The sequence below is a fragment of the Acipenser ruthenus genome, chromosome 18, assembly GCF_902713425.1.
Source record: "Acipenser ruthenus chromosome 18, fAciRut3.2 maternal haplotype, whole genome shotgun sequence".
Taxonomy (NCBI): domain Eukaryota; kingdom Metazoa; phylum Chordata; class Actinopteri; order Acipenseriformes; family Acipenseridae; genus Acipenser; species Acipenser ruthenus.
The window spans coordinates 1,785,056-1,811,850 of record NC_081206.1 but is presented as its reverse complement, the minus strand read 5'-3'; the positions used below and the strand labels follow the sequence as shown (position 1 = coordinate 1,811,850).

General features: G+C 41.8%; 2 protein-coding genes across 7 annotated transcripts; both read right to left on the bottom strand.

The window, feature by feature from the left end:
- Positions 1 to 58: 58 nt before the first annotated feature.
- On the bottom strand, positions 59 to 25,829 carry LOC117427728 (copine-3-like). Of its 5 annotated transcripts, none has more exons than XM_058990745.1 (17): positions 25,727 to 25,781; positions 23,007 to 23,091; positions 10,521 to 10,652; positions 10,082 to 10,261; positions 9,787 to 9,861; positions 9,352 to 9,423; positions 9,061 to 9,144; positions 8,717 to 8,806; positions 7,947 to 8,045; positions 7,383 to 7,469; positions 7,023 to 7,082; positions 6,787 to 6,920; positions 6,523 to 6,577; positions 6,367 to 6,418; positions 6,096 to 6,229; positions 2,577 to 2,813; positions 59 to 2,151 (listed from the first exon to the last, which is right to left on the bottom strand). In XM_058990745.1, the coding sequence occupies exons 3-17, from the start codon at positions 10,650 to 10,652 to the stop codon at positions 2,026 to 2,028; spliced, it is 1,617 nt and encodes a 538-aa protein (XP_058846728.1). In that variant the 5' UTR covers positions 23,007 to 23,091; positions 25,727 to 25,781; the 3' UTR covers positions 59 to 2,025. The 5 variants fall into 5 exon arrangements, with proteins under 5 accessions (XP_058846728.1, XP_058846729.1, XP_034763644.2 ...); XM_058990746.1 differs by lacking the exons at positions 23,007 to 23,091; positions 25,727 to 25,781 and adding exons at positions 11,531 to 11,628; positions 13,007 to 13,124; XM_034907753.2 differs by lacking the exons at positions 7,947 to 8,045; positions 23,007 to 23,091 and adding an exon at positions 8,105 to 8,200 and having other exon boundaries at positions 25,727 to 25,829.
- LOC117420936 (RNA-binding protein 12-like) lies at positions 17,919 to 25,807 on the bottom strand. 2 transcript variants are annotated; one of them, XM_058990742.1, is made up of 3 exons: positions 25,727 to 25,780; positions 23,007 to 23,091; positions 17,919 to 21,666 (listed from the first exon to the last, which is right to left on the bottom strand). In XM_058990742.1, exon 3 carries the CDS (start codon positions 21,642 to 21,644, stop codon positions 18,987 to 18,989), a length of 2,658 nt encoding a protein of 885 aa, XP_058846725.1. In that variant the 5' UTR covers positions 21,645 to 21,666; positions 23,007 to 23,091; positions 25,727 to 25,780; the 3' UTR covers positions 17,919 to 18,986. The 2 variants fall into 2 exon arrangements, with proteins under 2 accessions (XP_058846725.1, XP_058846726.1); XM_058990743.1 differs by lacking the exon at positions 23,007 to 23,091 and having other exon boundaries at positions 25,727 to 25,807.
- Positions 25,830 to 26,795: the final 966 nt, after the last annotated feature.

Sequence of the window (26,795 nt, the reverse complement as noted above, 5' to 3'; positions counted from 1 at the left end):
TGTTCCTGTATTAAAACCACAAAACGAATACATGAAAGAAAAAGCCAACACACATCTGTACATTGTTTTCTTTTTATTGATACAATACATATATTATATATATTTTTATAGCAGCGTTCTGTTGCATTCAAAGCAGGTTGTAAAATTACACTCTACTTTTGCAGGGGGCGGGGATGAAGCTTTCAGAATCAGAAACTTCATTTTATCCCTAATCCCTCCGAAAGGAAGTTCCAAAATATCCCAACCCTAAATCTGCAGAATTTGCAAAGCAGCACGGTCCTGGAATTCAAGAGCAAGTTAGTGCTAGTCATTTATTTCATAGTGCCGGGCACTAATGAATCAGCACGTGCTTTGTGTCTCACTACTGTACAAAGTGAATTTGCAACAATGCAGGGTGGGGTAAAAGTACTCAATGGCACGCTTGTACTGGCTGCTCATCTGTTGAGAACGACACCACGAAATAACACTGCCTGCGGAAACTGGTTTTTATTTTAAGTTCAACACTGGTTTGGATGCAACAGAAAATGCTTACAATCATATCATCTGCCTCGCTAAGCCATAGATTAAAGAAAGAAAGAACAGGAGCATATCTACGGCATATTGTGCAAGACATTATATTTGCAAGTGGCACTTAAGCAGAATACCTGCATTTTAAGAACAATGCATATCATTACTATTGTTATAATTCGTGGTGCAAAAACTACTTGATATCAAAGTGTGTTTGTACAGGAGATACAAAACAGAAATCTATGAATTACACTTGTATTCCAAGAATTACATCAGAAAAGCCTTGCCCTGGTGCACAGCTCTCCTTCAGCCACTGCATTGTGTTTATACCACCAGAGCAGAAAAGCTAACATCGTGAGAAAACAGGGACCTGATGCTTTTACAGTGATGCTTTAGAGACTTTTCTGTGGACTCGTAACTTGTGCATCATCTTTTTTATTTTTACTTTCTCTAAAAGGTGAAGTCGTAATGCCTTTTAAAAGAGGTGTTCTAGAGCAGTTGCTCCCAAGTTAGATGGCTCCAGTTTGATTTGTTTTCATCCTGTACACCCAGCACGCTAGCTGTACATATTTAAAAACAAGCTCCTACGTTGTTGGAGAGGAACGATCTCAGATAAACCAAGCTGCTATCGCAGTGCTATCCAGGAGAAAAGGGGGTTCAGAACACTTTTAAAAAGGTCTCAAGTGGTACAAACACAATGCAGAGGTTGTTCACATCCAGATCATAAATTCAATATTAAACGCTTCTTATTATATTTTAACATGATTTTGCAGCCAAAGCCACCTTCACAAGCACAGGCTATATTAAACACAGTTTCACCTGTAACAGCAAGTGACGGACAGCCAGGATGGGAACCCTGATCTACGTCATTCCAGTAAGGCTTAGCAGTTCACTTTGGTACAAGATACGTCTCTTTAACACACATAATGCTCACATCCTTTATAGAGAAGTGCAAATAACTTCCATGCATAATTCTACAATTAGTTGACATTTGTCACATTGCACAGTTTAAAGAAAAACTACGGAAACTATAAGCAGGTGCAGACCGGAAGGCATATAGTTTGCAGATACTGGCATCACAGCCAATAGATTACATACATTAAGAAGGTAGGAAAATGATTGTAAGTGCAATTGTTTATAGTGCACGCTAAGCTGATAGTCATTTCTATTATAAGTTCTGTGAAAAAACAAACAAACAAAAAAAAAACACATGAATACAAGACAGGACAGAAGTTTATATTGTAAACACAGTTAATAAAATAAGGGCTGGCATTCTTTGAAACTCCAAAGTGTATTTTTCTAGGATTGTAATGATTAAACTACTGGTCTATTCTATTAGATTGGCTTCATCTTTGTTATAATACAATTACAATTTTAAAAAAGTAAAAAAAAATTAACTAAAAGAAAACATTGGAAAAAAAAAAGTGGCAACTTCCAGAATGAGATTTGGTCTAACAGGGCAGCGCAGCCCCTCCAGCTATGAGGCAGAGCTGAAAGGAAAGCTCCTGCTCCTCTGGCTCAGGGGATCACCTTCGCCTGAGGCTTCGGGGGCTGCACTGGAGCCAGCCGACGCATCTTGAAGTAGGAAACAGCCTGGCTGGGCACCTCAGCCAACACAGCCTGGGCAAGGGCTTCCTTAGGGGCCTGGGGAGAGGAGAAGCATAGACACCAGTGGGGGGGTGCACAGCACTCGCTACAGCATTGCTCCAGGACAAACTAAACAAAAAGCACCATTCAAAAAGGGAACCGTTACTGCATTCAGCCATCAGATTGCATTTGATGGAAATATCCTGTTCAAAAGAAATCCAATCCACATAGCTGGTTCATTAGAAGTAAAGAGGATGATCATGCCTATTCTTTAAGAGCACACACATTAGCAAGAGTACTTTACAAGGAAATAATTCTCCTTCTGAAGAAGCACCAAATAAATTAGCACAATAAGCACTAATCCCTAATATACACTCCCCCATTTTTTATATCCACAACACGCACATATAAAGACATGTCAAAGGAGTCTGACTAACGCACACTATTCTGGTTTGCTATAGCAGAACAGAGGACACCCTTACCTTCACGAAATCTCTAAAAGGTACAAACTGCACAACATCCCTGGCAGCGCTCTCTCCAGTCAGAGATTTCAGAACACCGTTATCTCCATCCAGGAACTCCATGGCTTTGAAGTCTGCCTCTCCCACCCCAATGATGATGATGGACATGGGCAGCTTGGAGCAGTTCACAATGGCTTGTCTGGTCTGGTCCAGGTCAGTGATCTCCCCGTCAGTGATGATCATCAGAACAAAATATTGCTGCAAGAAATATTTTTTTTAATTTAGAGTCAAGGTCAGCTTACGATGACAGGCCAAGGGACTGCCTAAAAGTGGGCAATATACACACAAACACACACACACACACATACACATACATATATATATATATATATATATATATACACACACACACACGTTTGCATTCCCATATTTGTGGGGAGTTCTCATCTTATCATAAAGTGCCCACCTAGTCCGTAGTGAAACCGCATGTATGTCTCTGTCACAAAGACGGCCAGAGTGGGTGGCGTCAGACCAGAAAAGGAATACACAGAGACGGTGATGGTGATGAGCTGAGTGCAATGGCTGCACTCAGCGTTTAATAACAAATAAAAGGTTTTAAACAGTACACAAAACAGGACACGGCACTTGCGCCAAAATAAACAGACAAACAAAACAAACGGTGCACGGACAGACAGACAGACACGGTGAGTACAAACAAACTTATCTTTACGTTTTTACTGATTTACTTATTTTAACTCTCCTCTCTCTCTCTCTCTCTCTCTCACCCGTTCTCCTCTTCCGAACACCCAACCACGACTGCATGAAAATGTGCATCTATATATACGGTTGTGCTGGGATTCAATTACTAATTAATTATTCACTTGAATCCCAGCACGTGAATTAATTCTGTGCAACCCCGTGCTCGCATATTATATTTTAAATGCACGTGCGTGATGTGCAATCCCGTGCCTAAATACAAATATACAATTTAAATACACGTGAAACACAGACCCGTTTATATAGTGTACCAATCTATACACCAACATTTACACACGCAACATACAACACATAACACAAATGCACACAGGGGCGGGGCGCATTGCCACATATACCCCCCCTTGTGCGCAGCACACATGGCCTCAACGGCCACCTCCCCCCTTAAAAACCCAGCAGTCCAGGACAAAGTCTCGGGCTGGGAAGGGAGGCTTCAGTGGGCCCATGGCTGGCCATGCTGTCAGCACCCCTGCCGGTAGTGGCACGGCTGACAGCCTGTTGGTCCCGTCCTGCAGCGAAAAAGCTGCGGGGGCAGGTGGTCCCCCGACCTCCCCCTTCTTCGTAGCCGGCAGCTCCCTCCTGTGGGGCTCCGGCCACAAGAACTCCTGCAGCGAAAAAGCTGCAGTGGGAGCAGGTCTCCGGACCTCCCCCACGATCTCCGGCAGCGAAACTGCTGCTGGGGTTGGTGGTGGCGGAGGCAGAGGCAGCTCCTGCTCCTCTGCTCCTTGCGGTGGTGGTGGTGGAGGCAGAGGCAGCTCCTGCTCCTCTGCTCCTTGCGGTGGTGGTGGCGGAGGCAGAGGCAGCTCCTGCTCCTCTGCTCCTGGAGGTGGTGGAGGCAGAGGCAGCTCCTGCTCCTCTGCTCCTGGAGGTGGTGGAGGCAGAGGCAGCTCCAGCTCCTCTGCTCCTGGCGGTGCTGGCTCCCTCTGCTGTGGCGGCTGGGCATGTGCGCGCCGTGCTGCCTTCAGCAGCATAGCGAGAGGCTGCTGGGGGACACCAGCATCCTGCCCTTCTCCCCCCCAAAAATTTCCAGGGGGTTGAGCCTGTAACCCCTCCCCTTCCGGCTCTTGGGGCTGAACCAGCAGGCATTTTCCCTCTGCTGGTGGCTTGGGTCCCAGGGCTGTGGAAGCCCCGACTTGCCTCCCTTTGGGCTGTGGACGCACCGACTCCCCCCTCTTGGGCTGTGGACGTTCGGGCTCCCCCCACTCAGGCGTAGGACGTTCGGGCTCCTCCCACTCAGGCGTAGGACGTTCGGGCTCCTCCCACTCAGGCTGTGGACGCTCGGGCTCCTCCCACTCGGGCTGTGGACGCTCGGGCTCCTCCCACTCGGGCTGTGGACGCTCGGGCTCCTCCCACTCGGGCTGTGGACGCTCAGGCTCCTCCCCATAACTGCGGAAGGGACAGTGGGCGAACAGATGATCCTGGTCGCAGAGGAGGCACCCCGACGATGGCTTGTTACATCGCCGTGGATGCCTGGCCCTTAGGCGGCACTCCTCCTCCCTGTCCTTCACCTCTTTATCCGTCTCTGCCTCCCGCTTGGGCTGTGAAGGCAAAACCAGCAGGCATTCACCCTCTGCTGGTGGAGATGGGGACAGCAGGTACTCACCCTCTGCTGGTGGAGATGGGGACAGCAGGTACTCACCCTCTGCTGGTGGAGATGGGGACAGCAGGTACTCACCCTCTGCTGGTGGAGATGGGGACAGCAGGTACTCCTCTGCTGGTGGTCCTGCTACCTGGGCTGCTGTTCCATTTATGGTTGCCTCCAGGTAGCTGAGGACAAACTCCACACCTTCCTCCAAGGTGTTTGGGGTGTGTTCCTGCTGATAGGCCTCCCATCTCTCACTGTCCATCATCCACAGGGCCTGGACGACTATGGGCAGAGACTGGGCCTCCAGCCCAGCATTCTCCAGGAACCAGTCCCGCCATTTTGTGGCGTCTTCTGCCATTATATTTTTTCTTTTTTTTTTTCTTTTTTTTTTTTTTAAACAAAACCCCTCCTGGTCTGACGCTTGGAGGCGCGGCTATCCCACGATGACACCACGTGTCACAAAGACGGCCAGAGTGGGTGGCGTCAGACCAGAAAAGGAATACACAGAGACGGTGATGGTGATGAGCTGAGTGCAATGGCTGCACTCAGCGTTTAATAACAAATAAAAGGTTTTAAACAGTACACAAAACAGGACACGGCACTTGCGCCAAAATAAACAGACAAACAAAACGGACTAACACTAAACAAACGGTGCACGGACAGACAGACAGACACGGTGAGTACAAACAAACTTATCTTTACGTTTTTACTGATTTACTTATTTTAACTCTCCTCTCTCTCTCTCTCTCTCTCACCCGTTCTCCTCTTCCGAACACCCAACCACGACTGCATGAAAATGTGCATCTATATATACGGTTGTGCTGGGATTCAATTACTAATTAATTATTCACTTGAATCCCAGCACGTGAATTAATTCTGTGCAACCCCGTGCTCGCATATTATATTTTAAATGCACGTGCGTGATGTGCAATCCCGTGCCTAAATACAAATATACAATTTAAATACACGTGAAACACAGACCCGTTTATATCCCGTGTACCAATCTATACACCAACATTTACACACGCAACATACAACACATAACACAAATGCACACAGGGGCGGGGCGCATTGCCACAGTCTCTTAATGATAATTGCAGAGAGTCGATCAGATGCACTTTGTCACAGTACTCCGGACTCCCACGAGCTCGCCTACAGAACGGAGCACACTCTGAACTTACACCTGCTGTGTTCTGCTGTGCTCCTCCAGACGCAATCCTGGCTACATGGTTTATGATGGGGGAGAAGTTGGTGGGTCCGTACAGCTTCACTTGGGGTAAAGCCGCACGATAGGCTTCCACAATGCCGGTTATGCCTGAAATATACAGCGGATACAGACATTTACAATGCAACAGTTACTTGTGGCTGTAGTAACACTAGGGATAAAAATAGCATGTTTTAAAATAACACGGGTAAGAATGTACGGCATATTAAATGAATGAAGCCGTTTACCTTGGCAGTAAGGGCTGCTGGGGTTGAAGTTGAGTGCAAATTCATGAGACACCTTGAAGAGAGAGTGGAAGGTATTACTCTTTACTGGGAACAGTCCCATCTACCCCATCCCCTGAACACCCCAAGAAGGACGCCTCCTACAGGAGCAAGTCTTACCTGGAAGTTCGGCGGGACCTGGGCTCCAAACCCAAAGGCAGGGAACAGTTTATCTCTGCCAGGCAAAACACAGGAATATGAGGTTAACAAGACTTGAACTGAACTGTTGCTTAAACACCAGCCTTCTTGGAATTTTTTTCGGGTTAAGTCAATCAACTCGAGCTAAAAACTCGCCTTTTCTTGACTAGATTAAAATTCTCAAAAAAAAAAAAAGGAGCAGCAGTGTCAGTTGCATAATTAATTAAAAAATGTAGGTGTTCTTACGTGTCATAATCTTGAATCACCTGTCCCACGGACCAGAGTGCTGTGAGGTACTGGTTCAGCCCGTTGGGACTCATGTAGTGCAGGGAATCTGGGGATTTGGGATCCCCGTTGGACCCAGTGAAGTCAATACCAACCTGGAAGAAAAAGAAAATAGTCAGACACGGATCAAAGCTCCTACGTGAAGCAAATGTTAACTATGCGAATGCCAAAAACAACAACGGCAAGGCAGAACGTACTGTGAAGTTAATTTGGCACCCTCCCATGACGTAATCCAGGAACGAATACTCGGCTTCAATCTGTTTAACAAAAACACACATGTACCATTTTAAACTCATCACAACAAGAACATGCATATTTAAAAAGCACGCTGTATAAATCATTTGCTACTCTCTTACCTGTCACCTGCCAGTGACTGCAGAGCAGGCATGCCAGTAAAGCTGGTTTCTGGTAAAGACTAGTTACACATTACATACAGGGCTCATCCACAGCATGTGGAGCAGGCTGCTGTACCTCTGAATGATTAGTGTTTAAAGTTACAGACAATGTACAGCTGCTTGAGGATGCAAGATCAAGAAATAGTAAGCTTAATATCTTACCGTACAAGACCTGATCTTCACAACGCCAGAGTTTTTGTAACTTTTCTTCTTCTGTTTCTTCTCCGGGTGAATGCAGTCATACTCAACCTTTACAGAGAGGGGTAAAATAAATATTAAATTAAACCTCCTTAGTAAAAATAAATAAATAAATAAGTAAAAACAGGAACACTGGTCTTATTAAGAGCATTAAGGAAGGCAAGACGATATAACCTTTGAAAGAAGTGGGGGAGAAAGGTAAAGAGGACACTGCAGTGACAGAGTTATCTTTGGTCATAACTGCTCGGGCTGAATCGACATGTGGATTGGTTGGTTCTTTAAAACTGTGCAAGGTTCAAGCCCGTTTCTGTCTCTAACTCTGAATTGATCATGAAAGTGAATTTTAGGGCACAAATAGTACAGAGCCCAACATGGGTAACAAGCAGTACAAATTGAGAATGTCTACGTATTTCTATACAGAAAACTGTGGCAGTTTTACACCTCCAACAGACAGCTGAGCCCAAGAACACAGGCATGACATTTAGTTTCTTTTTTTTTTCTCCCCAAAAAAAGAAATTCAAATCTCACCGGTGAGGAAAGGCTTGCTTTCTGCAGTTCTGCTGCATTAGTTTCAAAATTGCCAATCAGGTCATGAGACCCATCGCTATCATAATCAACGCAACTGACCTGAAAAGGGAAAAGAGAGGATCCAGTGGGAAAGGGGTTAGCACAGGGAGCTTGCTCACCGCTTGGTCTTTCACTGCCAATAGCTGTGCTGCTGTGGTTGTACACTCCCCTATCAAATCAGAACTGGTGTCTTCATCCTTATCGTAACAAGCCACCTGACAGTGAAACAGACACTGCGGTCAGTACAGGTGCACAGTCAGCCCAGTCAGAGGCCGTACGGTCCAAGAGCAGCCGGTTACTCTTTATTATTATTATTATTATTATTTATTTCTTAGCAGACGCCCTTATCCAGGGCGACTTACAATTGTTACAAGATATCACATTATTTGTATATGCATTAGGCGAGGCAATAGAAACAGACAGACAGACAGACGCATAACTGCAGCAACATTCCACTTTGCTTTAGTGTGCAGTACACCAATCACAGTATTGTAAAATATTTGCTTCACTGTTTTGTGTCGGCTTTTATTTTGTACTTTAAATGCAAAAACATTACATGGCTCATCACTGTTGCTTGAATGTGGCTGGCTATGGCATGTTAATTAATGAAACTAACTCTCAGTAAACTTTGCATAAAAATGTATATATCTGGACTTAAACTGTGTAATGGCAGTGAAAACCGTATTCCAGATGTTCAGAGTTAGGGTATGGAAGACAGCAACTCATCCTACCTTAATTGGTTTGTTCAAGTCGCTATTGCAGAATGTTTGAAGGGAGACCGAGAACTTTTTCCAGGAAGGATTCAGGTTGTTTTTGATCACCTTAAATAAAAAGTTAGAACATGCTAGAATGAACATGCCTGCTTATGTATCTAAGCATTTCACAATGACATTGTACTTCACACAGATCATCTATAACTATGAATAAATCAAATAGCTTTCTTGAAATTCTAAAGTTAGGAGTGTTTCATTCCCTTGCACAAAATGATGATGTTGTTAGCCAAAAGCCCAGCACCAGGAATGTACTGTCCACTTTCAGTTCATTAATAAAATGATTTCAGATAGTATTTCCAAACCTCTGTTCTGTGAACCAGTTGCCACTTGCCATCTTCTCCCTGCTTAGAAAACTCCAGGAATGGATCAGATTTGCCAAAAAGGTCCTACAAAAATAAAAATAAAACAAACAGAGTCAGGGAATGCAATAGACACAGACTCCATACACCTTTAGGAATAATAATCTAGTAAGTCATGATAAAGCCGATGGTAATTGCACTGCATTTCCCACTTGCACATATCAAGCAGTGTTGCACATTTCTCGTCAGCATGCACACACACACTGCTTCACTGCAGTATAACATGTCAGATACCTTCTTATCCAGGCTGCGAGCCTCCACTTCCAGAACAATTGCCCTGTTATCGTTGATCTCCTCTGCACCAATCTGCAAGCAGAGCACACATCAAAATACAGCTTAGAAACAAAAGGACGCGTTTGTTGAATAGCAGCAGCAATACAACCATGGAAACAGTTTACTGGCAACCACTGATGAAAAAGTGAAAAAAAAAAAAAAATTTTACTTCATAGTAACTTCTGCAAACATGCAATGAATTACAGAACTGCAGGCCTCACTTCACCAGCAAGAGGTTTTCAGCTACTGCTGCTCTTAACCCCTTAAGGTACACAAGGAATTGAGCGCTTGTTCAAACGGTTTCTTCTCAAGCATCACGGAGGAGGACACTCACAATTGAAACCTTGCTTCGTGCGCCTCATTGCAAAATTAAGGTTAGCATTACTGAAGACTTACAGTGATCATGCCTTTGCCTGCAGGCTTTCCTTTCTTCAGCTCCAGCGGCCTGATGAGTTTCCGACTTGACACAATCTAGAATTGAATACAAATCCCATCAGTACAGGAAACCCACTGAAACATCCAGTCCCAGAGGGTGCCACACCTTCAGTGATAATTATTACATAGAAGGAACAGCACGATAACAAATGCTACATTTTCTTTTAGAAGACACTGTAGTAAGAGGACAGTAATATATCATATCTATTTCTGAAGGTGATTTATTCTGTTGTGTTGATCGTTTCCATTACTGTACCTGCCCAAGTGTACACTCAAATCCTCCCAGATAGTCATCGTCACCCAGGTCCACAGAGTTGTTGTCTATGTCATAGACTCCGAACTTGAGCTTCTGCACCTTCTCAAAGAAATAATCCACCCGCAGCTTCTTTGAGAACTCAGGACTCTGGCAGTTCTTCACTCTCTCAGTTCGGTCCAGCTGTTGCACAACAATACAAGCTTAAAACATGTTGTGGGCTACTTTCAAAGGTCAGCTAGATTACACCATACAAGTCCTGCATATCACATGATATGATGGGCACTAAATTGTAATAACCTTGGCAAATGCCAATATTGTTTGCAAGCGAATCATCATGCAAGCCACGCACTGACCACATTAACCAGGTGGTAACGCACAAACATTAGCCAGTGGTGGCTTGCCGCTCTAGTTGAAAGGGGGTAAGCAGGATCTCCCATACCTCGACCCACTTATCTTCTCCTGTGCTCTGCAGTAGCACGCACAGCGGGTCTGACTTTGACCCCACATCTTTGTCAATCAGATTTTGACATGAAATCGACAGCTCCACCTTGGTTACACACTGCACTGCCATCTGAAAAACAGAGGAGAGAAAGAAAACGAAAACAAAATTAAAAATGCAGTTCATATTCATCCTGCACAATGCAAGTACAAAGATATTTCGGAGCCTCCCCCTTCACCCTGCCTTAACGCACGTGGTCTTTGAAAGCAGTTACCGTAGCACACTGCAACATGTCCTAAACGCATCAGCAACGCAAATACCTGTTACTGCTTAATAGTAAACAAGGCTTTAAAAAAAACTAATGAGATCTCCTCACGTTCCTAGAAGTCCATGTAACATGCCCTCACACTGCAGACTCACTCCCTGTCCCAGCTGAACCTTTGCACTCATTTGGCAGCTGTAACACAGACTGTGGCAGGTTCAGTAACTGCCCTCCGGGGCCCATAAATACCCAACCGCACAGGGTGCGAATCTACAGTGCGACAGCAAGTTAAAACAGGTTTCGCTAGAGTCAAAAAGTGAAAACAGCCTCCTGATCCCACAGCCTCCTCCCCAGGCAGTGCTTCCAGACAACCACAGCCTCCTCCCCAGGTAGTGCTTCCAGACAACCACAGCCTCCTGAGCGCTCAGGCTGCAGGTCATTACTCGAAAGTTTAGCCCAAAGTGGTTTTACCTTTATGATTGGGAGTGTTTAAAAAGGAATCTCAGAAAACCTTTTGTACAATCGGTTGTTTGTATCAGTGTAAACACCCCTCAAAAGGTGCACTTTTATTTAAACACAAAATGGTATTGACCACATACAATACAGTACTAAACAGGCACTAGAGCGCAATTACACAGACACCATTTGAGGGATCTCCCAAGTCTCAGCTGCATTGCCTAGTCAGGAAAAACCTGTTTTTACAGCAAATGGAGGAATAGGCAACCAAAGAGCAAATACAACGACAGACATTGTTGAAATTCCAACAAAGAGCAGGATGCTGTTATTCTCTCTGCCCCCTTAGTTCAGGTCATCTGGACAAAGTTTTCAATTGAAGCACAGGAAAGCCTGAAAAAAAGACATTATTTATTTTGTATTGTGTTTGAATTCCGTTGATCAGCCACAGTCTTTGCACTTTGGTACTGGGCAAGTGAAAGGTATTGATGCAAGTCATGAGAACAGCTAGGGGACCCTCCACCCATCTGAAAGACTGGCGTTTGTAAAGAATACAGATGTATTCTTTCGAAGATAAACGCACTGTACATGGAGATTTTATGATTTCGAAGATAAACGCACTGTACATGGAGATTTTATGATTTCGAAGATAAACGCACTGTACATGGAGATTTTATTATTTGTCAAATCCACACTCTCTCTCTCTCTCTCTCTCTTTCTGTAAAGAGGAAGTCCAGGAACCACAAGATTAAAAATCAGGTCACAGCAAATTAAGCATATCTTTTATTTAAAACAGTGTGTGGTACAATACGAAAAGCGTAATCAAATGCCATAGCTTCAGGAGCAAAAAAAACAGGAAAGTGAATCTGGCATCACAATAAAGCAAAGTGATTTCAAACATTGCTTTTTTATGTAATTTTAGTAATCAAACTTAACACCTTAAATCGAAATATTCAAAAGTAGTGTGCGATACATTAAAGTACGCTTAATTTGAAAACGGTATGGCTTTTCTTTTTTTAATCCAACTTAAACTCATGGAAAAGTGCACCATTTCAGACAAAAAACGAGAAGGTCGGACACATTAAAATAGTGAAGGAGTCCCGACTGCACAGTGCAAAGTTATGAATGGCGACAAACATTGTAGTATTAAACATATGGATGGCGGTTTCCATTACCGACTTTCTCTGTGTTGTCAGACTCATCTCGTAAAGGAGAACCATGCAGTTTTGGGTTTTTTTAGCGATTGGTTTTCGTAACGTATACAAAGTGTTACAATAATATCTAAATTAATGCACGGTTCTCTCGTTCTCGCAAGGGACGAGGTACAAAAAGTATACATTATTCTTACAGTAACAATAATAATACAAATAGCAATTAAACAAGTCGAAAACTAGGAAGGGTTGGACCACAAGAAAGCTGCAGACACGATTAAAATACGTCGCCTTTGCTTTGCGGACAGATCTACAAAAACACTAAACCAAAACAGTTGAAAATGAAAACAGTCAAGGAATAATTTTTAGGAGATAAGTAGATAAAAAGTTTTGAGGTCGACATTGTCTTCAATCTTTTTTTTTTTTTTCTTACGCAATCGTGCAAACTCCACCCTAGATGATGTTCGTTTCTGTCTCCCATTTACTATTACAGACTACAGTACGAGGCTAGTGGCCTGCTAATGCAATTCCTGATCCAAAAACAGAAAATGTAAGGTTAAGGTATTTGTTCGTTTTAAAAAAAAAGTTTAAAAACACCACATGCAATCAATAGATCTTACCTGTACAAATGCTTCAAAAATCTAGAAATTCGACAGGAAGCCAAGCTTCAATAAAAGCTGCTACTGACCAGCACAGCGCAGCAACGCACGATGGATCAGAACTCAACTCTGTGCAGCAGCAGAGCAAAGGGTGTGGCGATCCCGCCCCTGCTTACAGATTCACATCGATTGGCTGCAAACGAACAATAAGAACACTGCTATTCGACCAGTCGGGATGTCAATTAAACTCTGACAGTATCCCTGCACTGCAGCGCCAACCCCCAACTAAGCAGAGTCAGCGAAGACAAGCAGCCTCGCATTCCAAGCCAGATATGAGACTGCAAGCCATTCTCTGATTGCAAAACATCACCCAAACCAGTCTTTACGGCATGCATGCTTTCAAAATACGCTCGCCCATATTGCATTTATTTAAAATAAACAAAAAATCCGCCGTATATGCAGTAACATCTGACACAAATTACAATTACACACAAACAGAACAGAAACATTAACAACACGAAGTTCGTGAATAGTGAAACTAAGCCGCCTAGTAAGTTCTGAAGACACCTTTGTGTGTAGCGTGTTTGTCATTGCCACTGGTACGAAGCAGATTAGTGATTATCACCACATCATTATACACATCCAATACAAAGCGTCATACACTAAAACTGGACCATATAACCCCAGCATACACAACACATTTATACCAGAGGTAAGAATTAGTGTACCTGCCTTTCTCCACTCTCCAGCAATGGCTGGGTCACGTCGTCCAATGTGTAATGTATTGAACTGTTAACTGTCAAGGAGTCGCCTTGCAAAGCACAAGGGGAAGCGACATCTCGACCCCGCGGGAGAAGCGCAATCACATCTTACACAAAATGCAAAAGATACAAATTAAAACACAAAAATGCACAACACAAAACCCAGCTCTCAGCACACATAAATTACACAGACCAGACACGTGGCTTCTGCAGCGGTGCGATCATTTACAGAATCTTTGAGGTCTTCAGTGTGTATTGCAGCCGCTAGTGCAGGTTACCAGGAGGCGCTTCAAGCACAAGTTAGCTGTCCTGATCGTCACAGTGAGGACTCTGTCGCTGATTGATATTATTAAACAGGTAGATGTCTGCTGATGCCTATTCACTTACACATTCATAAATTAGTCTAGTCACCAGAAGAGTAAAGCATCTATACGTTCAATCGACCCCACACTGCTACTAGCAAATACCACTGTGCCATCATACCCCTTCCATTACCACAATTGCTCCAGCATGTCACAACAGTGGTGCATTTAAATAAAAACGTGTAAGAAACAAGATACATTAGTGAATCCATTCCCGTCAGAAGAGACAGACAGACATGCTGCCAAGAAGCTTTCTGTTATCAAAACTGAACAGAAGCTTTTCCTTTGTTGAATGCCACGAGGTACATCCCACAGGCTTAACTGGTTAACTGAAGAGGCACAGCTTTGTGTACTGTCTTAAACTAAGAGTTAACCTTGTTCCTACTTGCAACAGGACCAGCACTGAATACATATATATTAAAAAAACACCCAGTGTTAGTGAATTCATATTTTCTAAACAAACCAGCAGACTACAGGGCCCTTTTCATAAGAGTGAGCACATTTCAGCAACTTGCTCATTTTGTTTGTAACTGTAGTAAACCAAACACAAACTGTATATAGCTGAAAACTGTTGGGCAACTGTGCAACAAGCTGCTTAAAAAGCAGCATTTAATACCAGATCGAGGGGTACAAGTCTTCAAAAGCAGAACCCTGCTCCACTGTTACCAGTTGCAAACTTCCAAAGACATACATGCAAACAGCTGAAGACAAACTTTTACATGAGCTAAAGCACGAACATTTATGAAAAATCCAGCCCGATCTGTAGCAAAAGCCTGTAGCACTGGATTCACAGGCACAATCACAATGCCATTTTATTTCTAAGTCACACTTGGTGTTTGGTCATGTTGTCAGGTGCAAAGAAAAAATAAGACTTCATAAACACACCATACAAAATTCCCACTGTTAGGATACACCTCCAAACTGTCTGCCAGATTCCATCAATTACACTGCTACTGTACCTGAGCAAGAGAACACAGAAGCCTTCCTGCCAGTCTATTTCAATAGGCACACAGTAAAACTGCGGTAGGACCCCAAGTGGGTATTTACTTAGTAAATGCACAAGGTAACATTGTGGGTCACATCCAGGCTAACGTACAGAACCCACACAGGCTTGGCTGAAGGAGTTTCATTTCCAGTAATTCTTTCAGGTGATAGTCTTCGCTTTAGAGTAAAAAGGCCACAAGTTCAAATCCTGAGATCCCCACTGCACAAGGATGCAACAGTTTAGCCCTCAAGACCACAACATACAAACTTTTTCAAGCAATGAATCGTAAAGGAAATGTTTTCATGCAAATTCAAAAGCAACATCAAGTCAAGTTTGATACAAGCATTTCTGAATTGAAAATCATTGGTTTTACAGCCTTTTTCTTTACTTTGGGCTGCAACTCTAGATTTTTCTAAAGATGCAAGGGTGATGTTTATTCAGGTCCCTCTACGAAGTGGACCCTTGTTCCTGGGGATATTATTCCTCACAATGGAATAACTAGTAGCAGCATTAAATCAATTTTACATCTGGTGTAAGTTGTGGTTTTGTTTTTGTATTATTACAATGTTGATTATACTTTATACAGTATAGCGTATTTAGATGGAATTAAGGACCAAAAGCACTTGTTTTTCTATTCCGGATTATAGGCTTTCTGTTGTTGCAGACCTTACTGTGCAGCATTCTTGCACTAAAATCTGTAGTTTACATTTGACAATTCCTAAATCAATTTTATGAAACCGTTTTCATACGTGCACTGTGGAATAGAATTAAGAGTGCTTCCGTTAAACATGAAAATGAGGTTTAATTACGGCTCAGGAAGCTTGCCATCTAGGAGTCAAATATCTTAGAAATGTGTCACGGCTTGGTTTTTATTTGAATGTATGTGAAGTTTAGCTGCTGAGCCCTGTACTTTAAATCCAACCACTAAATTGCACCTACATTAAAAAGTATTCTTTAAAACATGGCATGTTTATGTTGTGCCAGGTCTTCCAAGTCTCAAACTACACTCACAACCCGTTCCAACATTAGCCAGAGAAGCAAAACTATTCTCATCACCAAATCCAACAGAATGAGCCAGGAACATGTGTCCCTGCCACAAACTTATTACACTTTTCAGCATCAAACATCTTGTGTGCTCATACACACTGTATAGAGGAGGTCTTGAACAGGTAATATTGTGAGAGTCAAATCAGTGTCTTTAATGTGATTGTTTTACCACACGTGGTTTATAGTACTGCAGACTTGCACAGAGCAGCTTAACTACGCAGCAACACAGTGATAGTTCTATACCCTTCAGAGGTTTAAAAACTTCAAACAAAAAGTACTGAGTGGAAGTTCCAAGGCTTTAACCCAAGTTTGTGATTTCAAGTTTCATTTACTAGATGCTGAGAAAGTTCTTCAGGCAAGCAGCCCTTAAAATCAGGTATGGTGATAATTACTCGTCATGTTAGGATAGTGTTTTAGTGAAGTTTATTGCATACAAAAAAATATATATATCTTTATTTCATTGCCATGAACAGGTTTGTAAATACGTGACAGCCACTACAAAATTGCTGCATCTAAATTCATAACCTTCAGCTGTCAATTACTATTCCAAAGCATGCAGATTCCAAAAACCCGCAGACTGCTCGGAAGGGTTTACGTTCCTTCTTTTCCGTAACTCTGGTCTTGGGGAGCAGACCCGCATCCTTACTCACTCAATCTCCTTAACCAGAAATCATGAGTTTTATAACCACCAAGCTTACGTGGAACACTTCCAGAAAAAAATAAAACACTTACCTTGCCCCAAACATACAAAACAGCATCAACGATAAAAGTATCTGGGATCCAGTGTCAAAAGGCAAAACGGACATCCGTTATTAGGTGGCTCAAATTATAACCACAGAAGACCCATTAAACCATCAAGGGCTGCTTAAAAGTGGTTGAGAACTGTAAAGAGCCAGCAGTGGCAGCGTTAAATATCCCCAAAAACACACTTGCAAACAAACCCAACCCCTTATCAAAGCAGACATGTGTGCATGTGATGGACCTGCATGTTGAAATACCAGGTCAGAAACTTCTCTTCAAACCATTACCAGAACAAAAAGACAGAGCCTTAAAGTGTCTGGTCAATTAAAAACAAATGTCTTATTAAAATATGCATGCTATAAACCCCATTAAAAAGTAGATTCAACTTCAAGGACAAATACATATTTATGTATTTCTTTTTTAGACCACAGAAGAAGTATAAGATTTATTTTACACTGTTCATTATTAGTCTGCTGCAGAATTGTGTACTAACTTTGTGCATTGTTTGGGGTTGTCATGAACTGACAGACACCCCCCCAATAAAAAATAAAAACACAATCAAATTTATTTTGTATAGCGCCTTTCATGCCAAGGCATCCCAAAGCGCCTGCATGAAACAAATGTGTTACCTTTCAGCAGTGTTGTATATAAAGCACAAAGCCCCATTGCTTTCTATACTATGCTGATTAAGTTGAAAGTATAGAAAATGCATTTGCCCGTGCCACAATATAAAATAAGAAAATATATTTAATTACAACTCAATCTCAATGTAAATGGTGAATTTACTAGGCTTTGCTTATAAGCGCATTTTACATAATGTTCAAAAATACAAAACACAACAGCAATAGAAAACTAGCAGCTTCCCAAGTAAAACAAAATGGAGCATAAATACAAAAATGTGGTCTTTGATCCATTTATTGTACTCGCAGTACTAAATGTGTGTACAAACCTTGCTGACCAATGTGATTGTATTCCTTGACATCCTCTAATGATCAGATGAAGAAATACAGCAGCACAATGACAAGTAAACATTCGCATTTGGGTCATTTCTTTAAGGAATGCAGTTTATTGACAAAGATGTGTATGCTGAACAGTATATACAAATGCAAATAATGAGCAGGAAAGTCATAAGCAAGTCCAAAAAAAATATTCAACCACACTACAGTTACAAAAGCACTCCAAATATGGATCTACATCTTCGCAAAACATGATGCATCTTGATTTGCACGTAGTGTACACAGTTGTAAAATGAAAAAACAATTCCAGGGATCCACCAAAAATCTTCAAAAATCTCAAATATTTCTCTGTTTAACATATGAAATGGGAATAAAACACCACTTCAAATTGTATTGAATTTAAACAGATCTGTCTGGATATTATCCAACCAAAAAAAAAAAAAAAGAAAACACCATTCTAAATTTTGGGCTTAGCTTTTATTCTTTTACATTTGGACTTGTAACAGGAACCATGTAACAAAAAAATCATCATGAGAGGGAAAAAAAGATTTAAACTAAGTCACATGTTCACAAAACTAACAAAGAGCTCTAATGCAACTCTGGCGTTGTTAGTTTTTTGCAAACGGCAGGCATGTCAGCACTATTGAATTACAGTACTCTAATACCTGCTCCAGTACAAAACAAATCAGAAATGATACAGGAGGAAGAAACAGCAATAAACAAACACATACACAGATGCCAGTGCCTTTAACAAAGCTATCACATGCTTCTTAACACAAGAAATAAATTCAGCAACAGACTCTACATCAGAATCTACTTTTTTTTTCTTTTCTTTTTACTAAGTTGTCTTAGTACGATACATTATGGGATTTTCCATTCATTTGTTACTCGCTGCACTAATCAATCAAACACAGGAGTTAAATTCACAAGTGTTTAATTTGTCATATTATCTATAAAAAGTGTTAAGTACAACAGGAGCTATTGGCTATGAATTCAAAATCCACAGGTTTTAAAAACAGGTGAAATATGGAACACGTTTTCTTTCAATAACTTAAATGCTGCCTGGTGTTAGTAGAATCTTTAGTATACAACCATTCATTGTATTCCACAGGGTTATCCCTAGAAAACAAAAACACTAAGGCTTTACATCTACCCTAAAATAAGCTTCACTTTTCTTGAGCCAATAGGTCTGTCATTGAGATCTAAGACTGCCGACATTGCTTCATCATGTGATTCAAAAGCAACCATTGCTTCTCCCGTTGCCATCCCTTTATCACTGTACTGCAGGCACACAGAGCCTGGCAATACTTGGTAACCATAAAAGAAATCTAAAATTTCATCAACAGAGACTGTGAACGGCATGTTATGTATCTTAACTACCGTAGGCCTTGAATTGCCAGGCCCGCTGCTTAAACCGGGGGGCCCTCTTACATTTTCAGAGCCTGAACCAAAACCTTGTGAACTACCCAAACAACTCTGGCCATTTCCCCGGCCTGGAGGGCCGCTATTTTTTCTAGGTCCATTATCAAAAGGTGGTGGACCCATCATCCCTTCAGGGGCTCCCCCGAAACCTGGAGGTGCATTGGTATTGCCGGGGGCAGGTCTGAAACCTAGCGGCTCGTGTGCTGGACCGGGCATGTGGCCGCCAACCCCAGGTGGGGGAGGCGGAACCCCCATTGGTCCATCACCTAGTCCTCCTCCTATTGGGGGCAAGGGTGGTGGCAGACCACCAAACCCGTTACCTGGGGCGCTGAACGGGGGATTAAACGGAGGACCATTGTTGATACTCCCTGAATTTCCTCTCATAAAGGAAAAGTCGTCTCCCACACTGGGGAACTGGTGCCCTGAGGGGTTCCCCTGCACTTTGTGCCCCCTCTTAACTTGAGGCGGTGGGTTGTTCTCTATGTCTTTAACGTGTTCACTTGTAACAAGGCGTACAAAAGCGTCTCTTCCATTCAACTTCCTGCGATGTAAACGCTCAGCTTTAAGCGCTTCCTCTTCTGACCTGAACTGCACCACGGCTTGCCCTAACCCTTGACCATTAGCATCTACAAGAACTCTTAAACTGTCTTCTACAAGCTGAATCCCCTCTAAAAACTGTTGCACTTCACTCTTGGAAACATTGTATGGAATATTCGAGATGTGTGCACAAATCTTGGCAGAGTTATCTCCACCACTTTCCAACGAATTACCTTTTTGATCATTCTGCTGCGAGCCTTGCATCCTTTTCCTAATAGAGTCAATCTTTTCAAGCATGCCTTTTTTACTGATGGGGTGAACCTGAATGAAACGGCTCCCCATGTACTGCATGTGGCGACCCAGGGCCGATTTATAGTCAGCTTCATTTCTGAACTCAACAAAGCCTTCTCCTGTTGCTCTGCCATTAGGTCCATAAGCTATGTAAACAGTGTCATCCATAAACTCAATGTTTTTGAAAAATTCAAAAATCTCTCGCTTTTCGGCTTCGTATGGCAGACCTTTCAAATAGACACAGTACTCGTGTTTATGAGGAGAGCGGGACCTTGCCCGGTCCTTCCCTGAAGGAGACTCGGATCTAGAGTGCATGTGATACTGGTCTTGCTCCGGGTGACCACTGCTGTGTTTAGATAGTCCTTGATTTGTGCTGCTCATTCCCGTGCATGAAACCATCCACTGCCTTTCTGTTGCAGGGGAAACCTCAATATAACGCTGACCCATCATTCCTGTGTGGTGTTTCAAAGCTTCATACGTGTCCTGAGGGGAGAAGAACTTTACGAACGCTCTGCCACTCACCCGACCCAGGTGATCTCTCAGAAGATTTACCGCATCCACCGGCAACCCATGGAAAAAATCCCTCACGTCCATCTCTGTGGCAGAGAACGGAATCCCTTGCATATAAACGTACAGTTCATCTGGATTGACCAAGGGAGGCTTCATATGACTGGGAGGATTCATTTGACCCAGGGGGTTTATAGGAGTCATAGGACCTAGAAACATGTGGTTTGGGTTGCTCATGGGCATTGGTGGACCTGAACCACCCATGCCACTGGGCATAGGACCAAGTGGAGGAGGAACCCCTGGATTAAATGGTGGCAAACTAGACATGTGTGTAGGCATGTGCGTCATAGGTGGCACAGGGGGGACTGCTGGTATTGGGGCAACAGGGGGAACTGGAGGCAAAGCGGAAACTGGAGGTGGAACTGGCATTGGGGGGATAGAAGGCATGGGTGGTAGAGATGGCATTGTCGGCAAAGGTGGCATTGGCGGCACAGAGTTCATGGGAGGCATGGCAGTCGCCATGGTGGATCCCATAGTGAGGTTTGGGCTGCTGAAGTTGTTGAAGTTCGGAGGCATGCTTCCCATGCCGGCAGTGGAAAACGTGGGCATGTTTTTGTTACCTACAGCTTCGTGCACCGAGGAGGCTGTGGTTACCACACTAGAAGTGGGGCTGCTAAAACCTTGCATCGCTGGTAAACTACCCCTTCCACTTCCCCCTGTACTGACAGGTGGCCCTGCCCTACCAGAATTTGTTGGCGGGACTTCCAAGTTTCCAGTTTCAAAACGCCTACGGCTAAGCTCGATCATATTCTGCATTTCTGTCTTGCTACTGAGCAACAGTGAAACTTTTGACCCTTTTATTGCACCACCAGTACGCATCATGCCAAGCCTGGCATCTTCATCAGTGGCAAACACAATAAAAGCCTCACCATGTTCACCCCCTACAATATGTACACCACCATCCGGAATGATCAGTCCAGAGAAGAAATGGCGTATGTCCATGGTCCCCGCCATAATCGGGAGACCTTGCAAACGGATGACCACAGCCATGCTGAGTCGAACCAACACACACCTGCAGACGAAAAAAGGCAACGACTGTATCAGACTACTGCGTTTACTGTAGCCAAGCTTCTTGCAACTTAGCAGCACAAATCACATAAAGAAAATAATAATAATTAAAAAATAATTAAAACGAAGATACCATTTTGGTTTCGTTTCTCCCCAAATCAGTTGTGGCATAACATTTTTGGGGCGGTGATGGCTATCAAACAAAGGGAGCTTCTAATAGTTAGAAGCCGTGTCTACTTCATCAGGGATCATAACATGCACCTTGTTCCCAGGTCTGGTAATTACAGAGGTAGCTGCCATGATTTAAAGACAATGCTACAACAATATTGGGTTAAGTATATTTCAGCAGAACTTATGTAAAAAAAAGTTCAGCAACAGACTTAAATCTTTGTTTACTTCTTACGTTGCAGTTGATAATATTTTAAGTATATAATTGTCACAGAACTATTGTCTTTGCTACCGACAGCCTAACTGACAAACTATAATGCAACTAATTCTGATGATTATCAAAACAGGGCTGCCGGGAGTGAAACCACTCGGTAAATGTCAGGACCAAGGAGCATGGCACAATTCAGAGTATTTTAAATTTCCATTAAAGACAGAACAAAAAAAACTCACCCCCACCTCATTTAAAACTATACACAAATAAATTAATGAAACTACTGCACACCACTTTCTTTTTTTTTCAACCACACAATAGTGAATGCCCAAAAAGTAGCAAAAAACAAGACATGAAAATAAAAAAATACAAAAAGTACATTTGCAAATAACATTCAAAACCAAGTAGAAACAATGCATATATTGCTGAAATATTATATATATATATATATATATATATATATATATATATATATATATATATATATATAATAGGCAAAACAATTGCAAATGATGAACTGTCAAACTCATACACCCCAGAGGAGCTGTATATGAAATGCACGTTATATTTATAAAGATGCATTCTTAGCCAAAACAAACTTCATCCAGCTAAAAATTAGCATTTTTTTTAAATTGAACAACAAGCAGTAAAAATAACCAGTCTGCAATTGCTCTAAAATCAAGACGTGTAAATGAATTCACAAAGAAATCAATTAAACTGGTTATTAAGGTTTTCCAAAAGGGAAACGTTTTGGTCGTTTTGATCTCCAAAGCAGCTTTGAACATTTATTTCCAAATGTTTTGGTAGACTAAAATCAAAACAAAATAAAATTTTTAAAAAGGAAGCCAAGATACTGTACTGATAATGTCTTGTATTAAAATAAATAAAGATTTGTTGTGAAAACCAAAAGACCTGATGATCTTAACTACAAAACACGGGCCTGAACCATTTCAAAAGACTCTTACCTGCAATAATAAGTGGTGTTTCCTTAAAAGTAGTACAGGGTACCCAAGCCAATCCTGAAGGCAAGCAAATAAAACCAACTCTAGACTGTAACAAAAGAATAAATGGAAGCAAAACATGAATTCAAGCAGCAGGCAAAGACAAACAAAACCCTCATGTCATCCATGAAAACACCTGACCAGCTTCAGTTTTATTTCCACTGTTTCAGTCCTAGCAGCAAACCAGGTCTATCGCACGTTTGTTTTTTTGTTGGCTTTTTTTTTTTTTGGTGAGCTCTAGAACTCTCAAATACCTGAACCCAAAGCATTTGACAATTCTACTGTATTTCCAAGCAAAAACAAATAAAGATCATGCATCCAACAGAACATTAAAAACTGTGAAAACAGTAACTATCAAGTACATGTAATGCAAGGGGAAATAAATTTTAAAATTCATGCTCTGAAAAAAAAAAAAAAAAAAATTTGCAACATTTCTGCTTCAAATCAGACCACCATATATATATATAGATCAAGATTCAAATTCAGACAGTGAAGGTGCAAGATTTATTTCTCAGAAACATGTGCTCATTAAATGCTCTGTGTATTTTTAGTATTAAATAGCAATGATTTTTCTTCTGAACAAGAAAAATAAAGGGAGTTACATACAAATGATTTACACTGTGCTTTCAAGGTTCACACTGGACAAGAAGTTTATATTTCAAGTACAAAGTGTCCCGTTTTAGAAAACATAATAAAATAATCATTGCCTTTGAAACTTCAGCTATTATAGTACAGGTACTAGAACACAAAATGTAAATAAAGTGATGCTTGTTTTATACAAATAAGAACTTTACTCAGCACCCCATGCAAAAACATCACAAAAAAGATACATTGCACTGTTAAACAAAACAGTATCCCCAGTTCATGGCCAACATACTCTGAACACCTGCATTTCGATTTTGAACTAGGCTACATGAACACAGTTACTGTGAAGCTAAAAACACTCCATTGCTACCACTGTTTTAATCCTCTGCCTTCAAACATCAATGTTTCACTTGAATTGTCATTTATAAGTAGAGCTCAATGCCTACACACTGTAAAATCAGAAGCCCAAACAGCTGAATTTGCAATTACAAAATAAGCATGCTGAATTACGTGCATCAAAAAAGTTTCAAACCCTGTTCAGTTTTCGCAGCACAGAGAACCCAACTTGAAGACAATTCACAAGGCAAGACAGCACATCATTTCTATTACAAAAAGAATAACCTCAAGTGAAAGAGGTCCTTGATTTATGCATTAGTATGTGTGGCCTTATTAAGTCAAACAAGCCTGTCTTTGCATATTGTGTTTTTTTTATTTACATACTGCTGTAACAGGTGCTCTTCAGGGACAGTTATTCAGACATCTGTTTGTTTCACAAGATCTGTACAGAGAAGCTGAAAAGTTCCAGAAATGACTGATCTGGTGCAAGACAATCTCTCATAGACCAGGTAGCCTGACCATACATCCCCAAACTCCAAAACACATCTTGTATGTAGACTGATACATGTATGATGCCAACACACCACTGAACCAATCTGCAATCTGAGGTTATCCTCATAATCCAAGAAAAGTGGTGCTTCCCATACCATAAACAACCACATTGCAAAATAACTGCAAGACAAGCAAATCATTCATGAGACATTAAGAGACACAATCGAGACAATGCAAGAATAATTAACAGCACCGATTGTATTAGCCTAAACCATGTTATCCAGTTATTGTTTTGTAAACTGGTATGCGTTTGACATACCTGCAGCAAGACAAGCCAGGTTTAATAAGAACTACGCCATAACAGCCAGGACCTCCACCCACCACCTCCCGGATGCGCTTCCAAACCATACCTCGGAGGCATCTTCAATGCACGCTTGTATTTAGCAAAGGTTTGTTTTAACAGCTCAGCAAAATATAAAAATACAAATCTTTAATTTGTAACATTAAAACATTTGTTTGCAGATTAAAACAATGAGATAATATTTGCGTAACCAATTAAGACCCATCCTAAAAACAACACATCTGGATCTTTTCAAAACCATCAAAAGTTCAGCTTTGCAATAAATGAAGTAAAAAAAAAAAAAAAAAAACAGCTTTAAAACAGTACTTATTTACCCCAACACTAAATCTAAAAGCAAGTTCAAAGTTGAGATTCACTGGGAAGGGAAAAGGAACCTTATTATTACTACTGGTCTACACAACAGTACACTAATAAAACTCCACAATCCTGCTTCAAATAAACAAAATGTATAGACCAGTCATTTAAAAATCAATCACTTTTATCAAAATCTTCGCCATAAACAATACATACCAGTGGTATATATCCTAAACATGGACTAGATGGGCCATGTTGCTACTGTGTGATGAATGCAGTCTTTGTTTTGGTCCGTTACCAGTAATAGCAAAAGCCATATTCCACAAATAAACAACTACCTTCAAACTGGACAAACACACTCAACACATTTCAACGTCTAAAAAACACAACTATTAAGCATTTCCCACCACCAACAGTGCAACAAATAGCGCTGTGATCTGCTGCAAAGATAGCTAGCGATTGTATGGAAAAAGGGCCTACATTAAAACACGGAGCCTATTCTATAACACTACCGCACATCTCCCGTCCTGTCACTTTCCTTTTTTTATTTAATTTGGCCAGCGGAACCTTGCTGTAACAGCCCTTTGTGGATGTTTTTTTTGTTTCTGTTTCTTACCGAAAATATCTGTACACAAACAGATTTTACACAAATAAATGAGCCGGTGTCAGTCGCTCCCCTCCTGTCTGTCTCCCTCTCTCGCTTAAAGTCTGCGGTACAAAATGGCCGCCGTAAACTCAATCTGCACGGCGGACCGGATGACGTAATGCGCACAGGACACGCCCCTCCCTAAACGCTAGTCCGCACTGTGCAAACGTGTTCTGCTTTACTTCAAAAAATGCATGACACGGAACGCAACAATACTGTACATATGTAATCAATTTATGCATTATGTTTTGGTAAATACTGTACACACTTAATGTACTTATACAAAGCTACTGTATATCTTGAAGTTGTTTTTGATCCATGCATGCGTGATGTAAGAGAACAAAATACTGATTTGAAATACCTTTGCAATACGTTGCACATGCTTTTTCGCTTTTTTTTAAATCATTCTTTTCTGGTTTTCTATTATAAATACCATTTTGACTCTCCTTGTTGCTTGACACCAGGTCGGTCAGACTTGAATATATGGCGCTTGGCAGGTGCCTCTGTATCGAGGGCTGTGGTAGGTGCGTCCCTGCCTTCTACAGACACTGTAACAGCACGTACTGTTTTTCTATTAGCTATCAAGGCAGCAGTGTGGAGTAGTGGTTAGGACTCTGGACTCTTGACCGGAGGGTCGTGGGTTCAATCCCAGGTGGGGGACACTGCTGCTGTACCCTTGAGCAAGGTACTTTACCTAGATTGCTCCAGTAAAAACCCAACTGTATAAATGGATAATTGTATGTAAAATTATTGTGTAATAAAAACTTTAACACACGTTTATTCACTCTTTCTCCACCCACACACTCGTGTTTTGTCTTAGCCGCATTACAGCACTTGCTTCTCAAAACACAGAATTGAAAAGACAATGCTCACATTACACAAGTAAGCATTATCAATAAGGCAACATGTGACAGCGAACAGGTCAAAAACAACATGCAGGTGCACCTCCCAGCCCAAGTAACATTATTTACTGATACCCCCTCTATTTGTGGGGCTGATTTCATGTACAGCTGCTGAACAAACCCTTTCGGACAGAGAA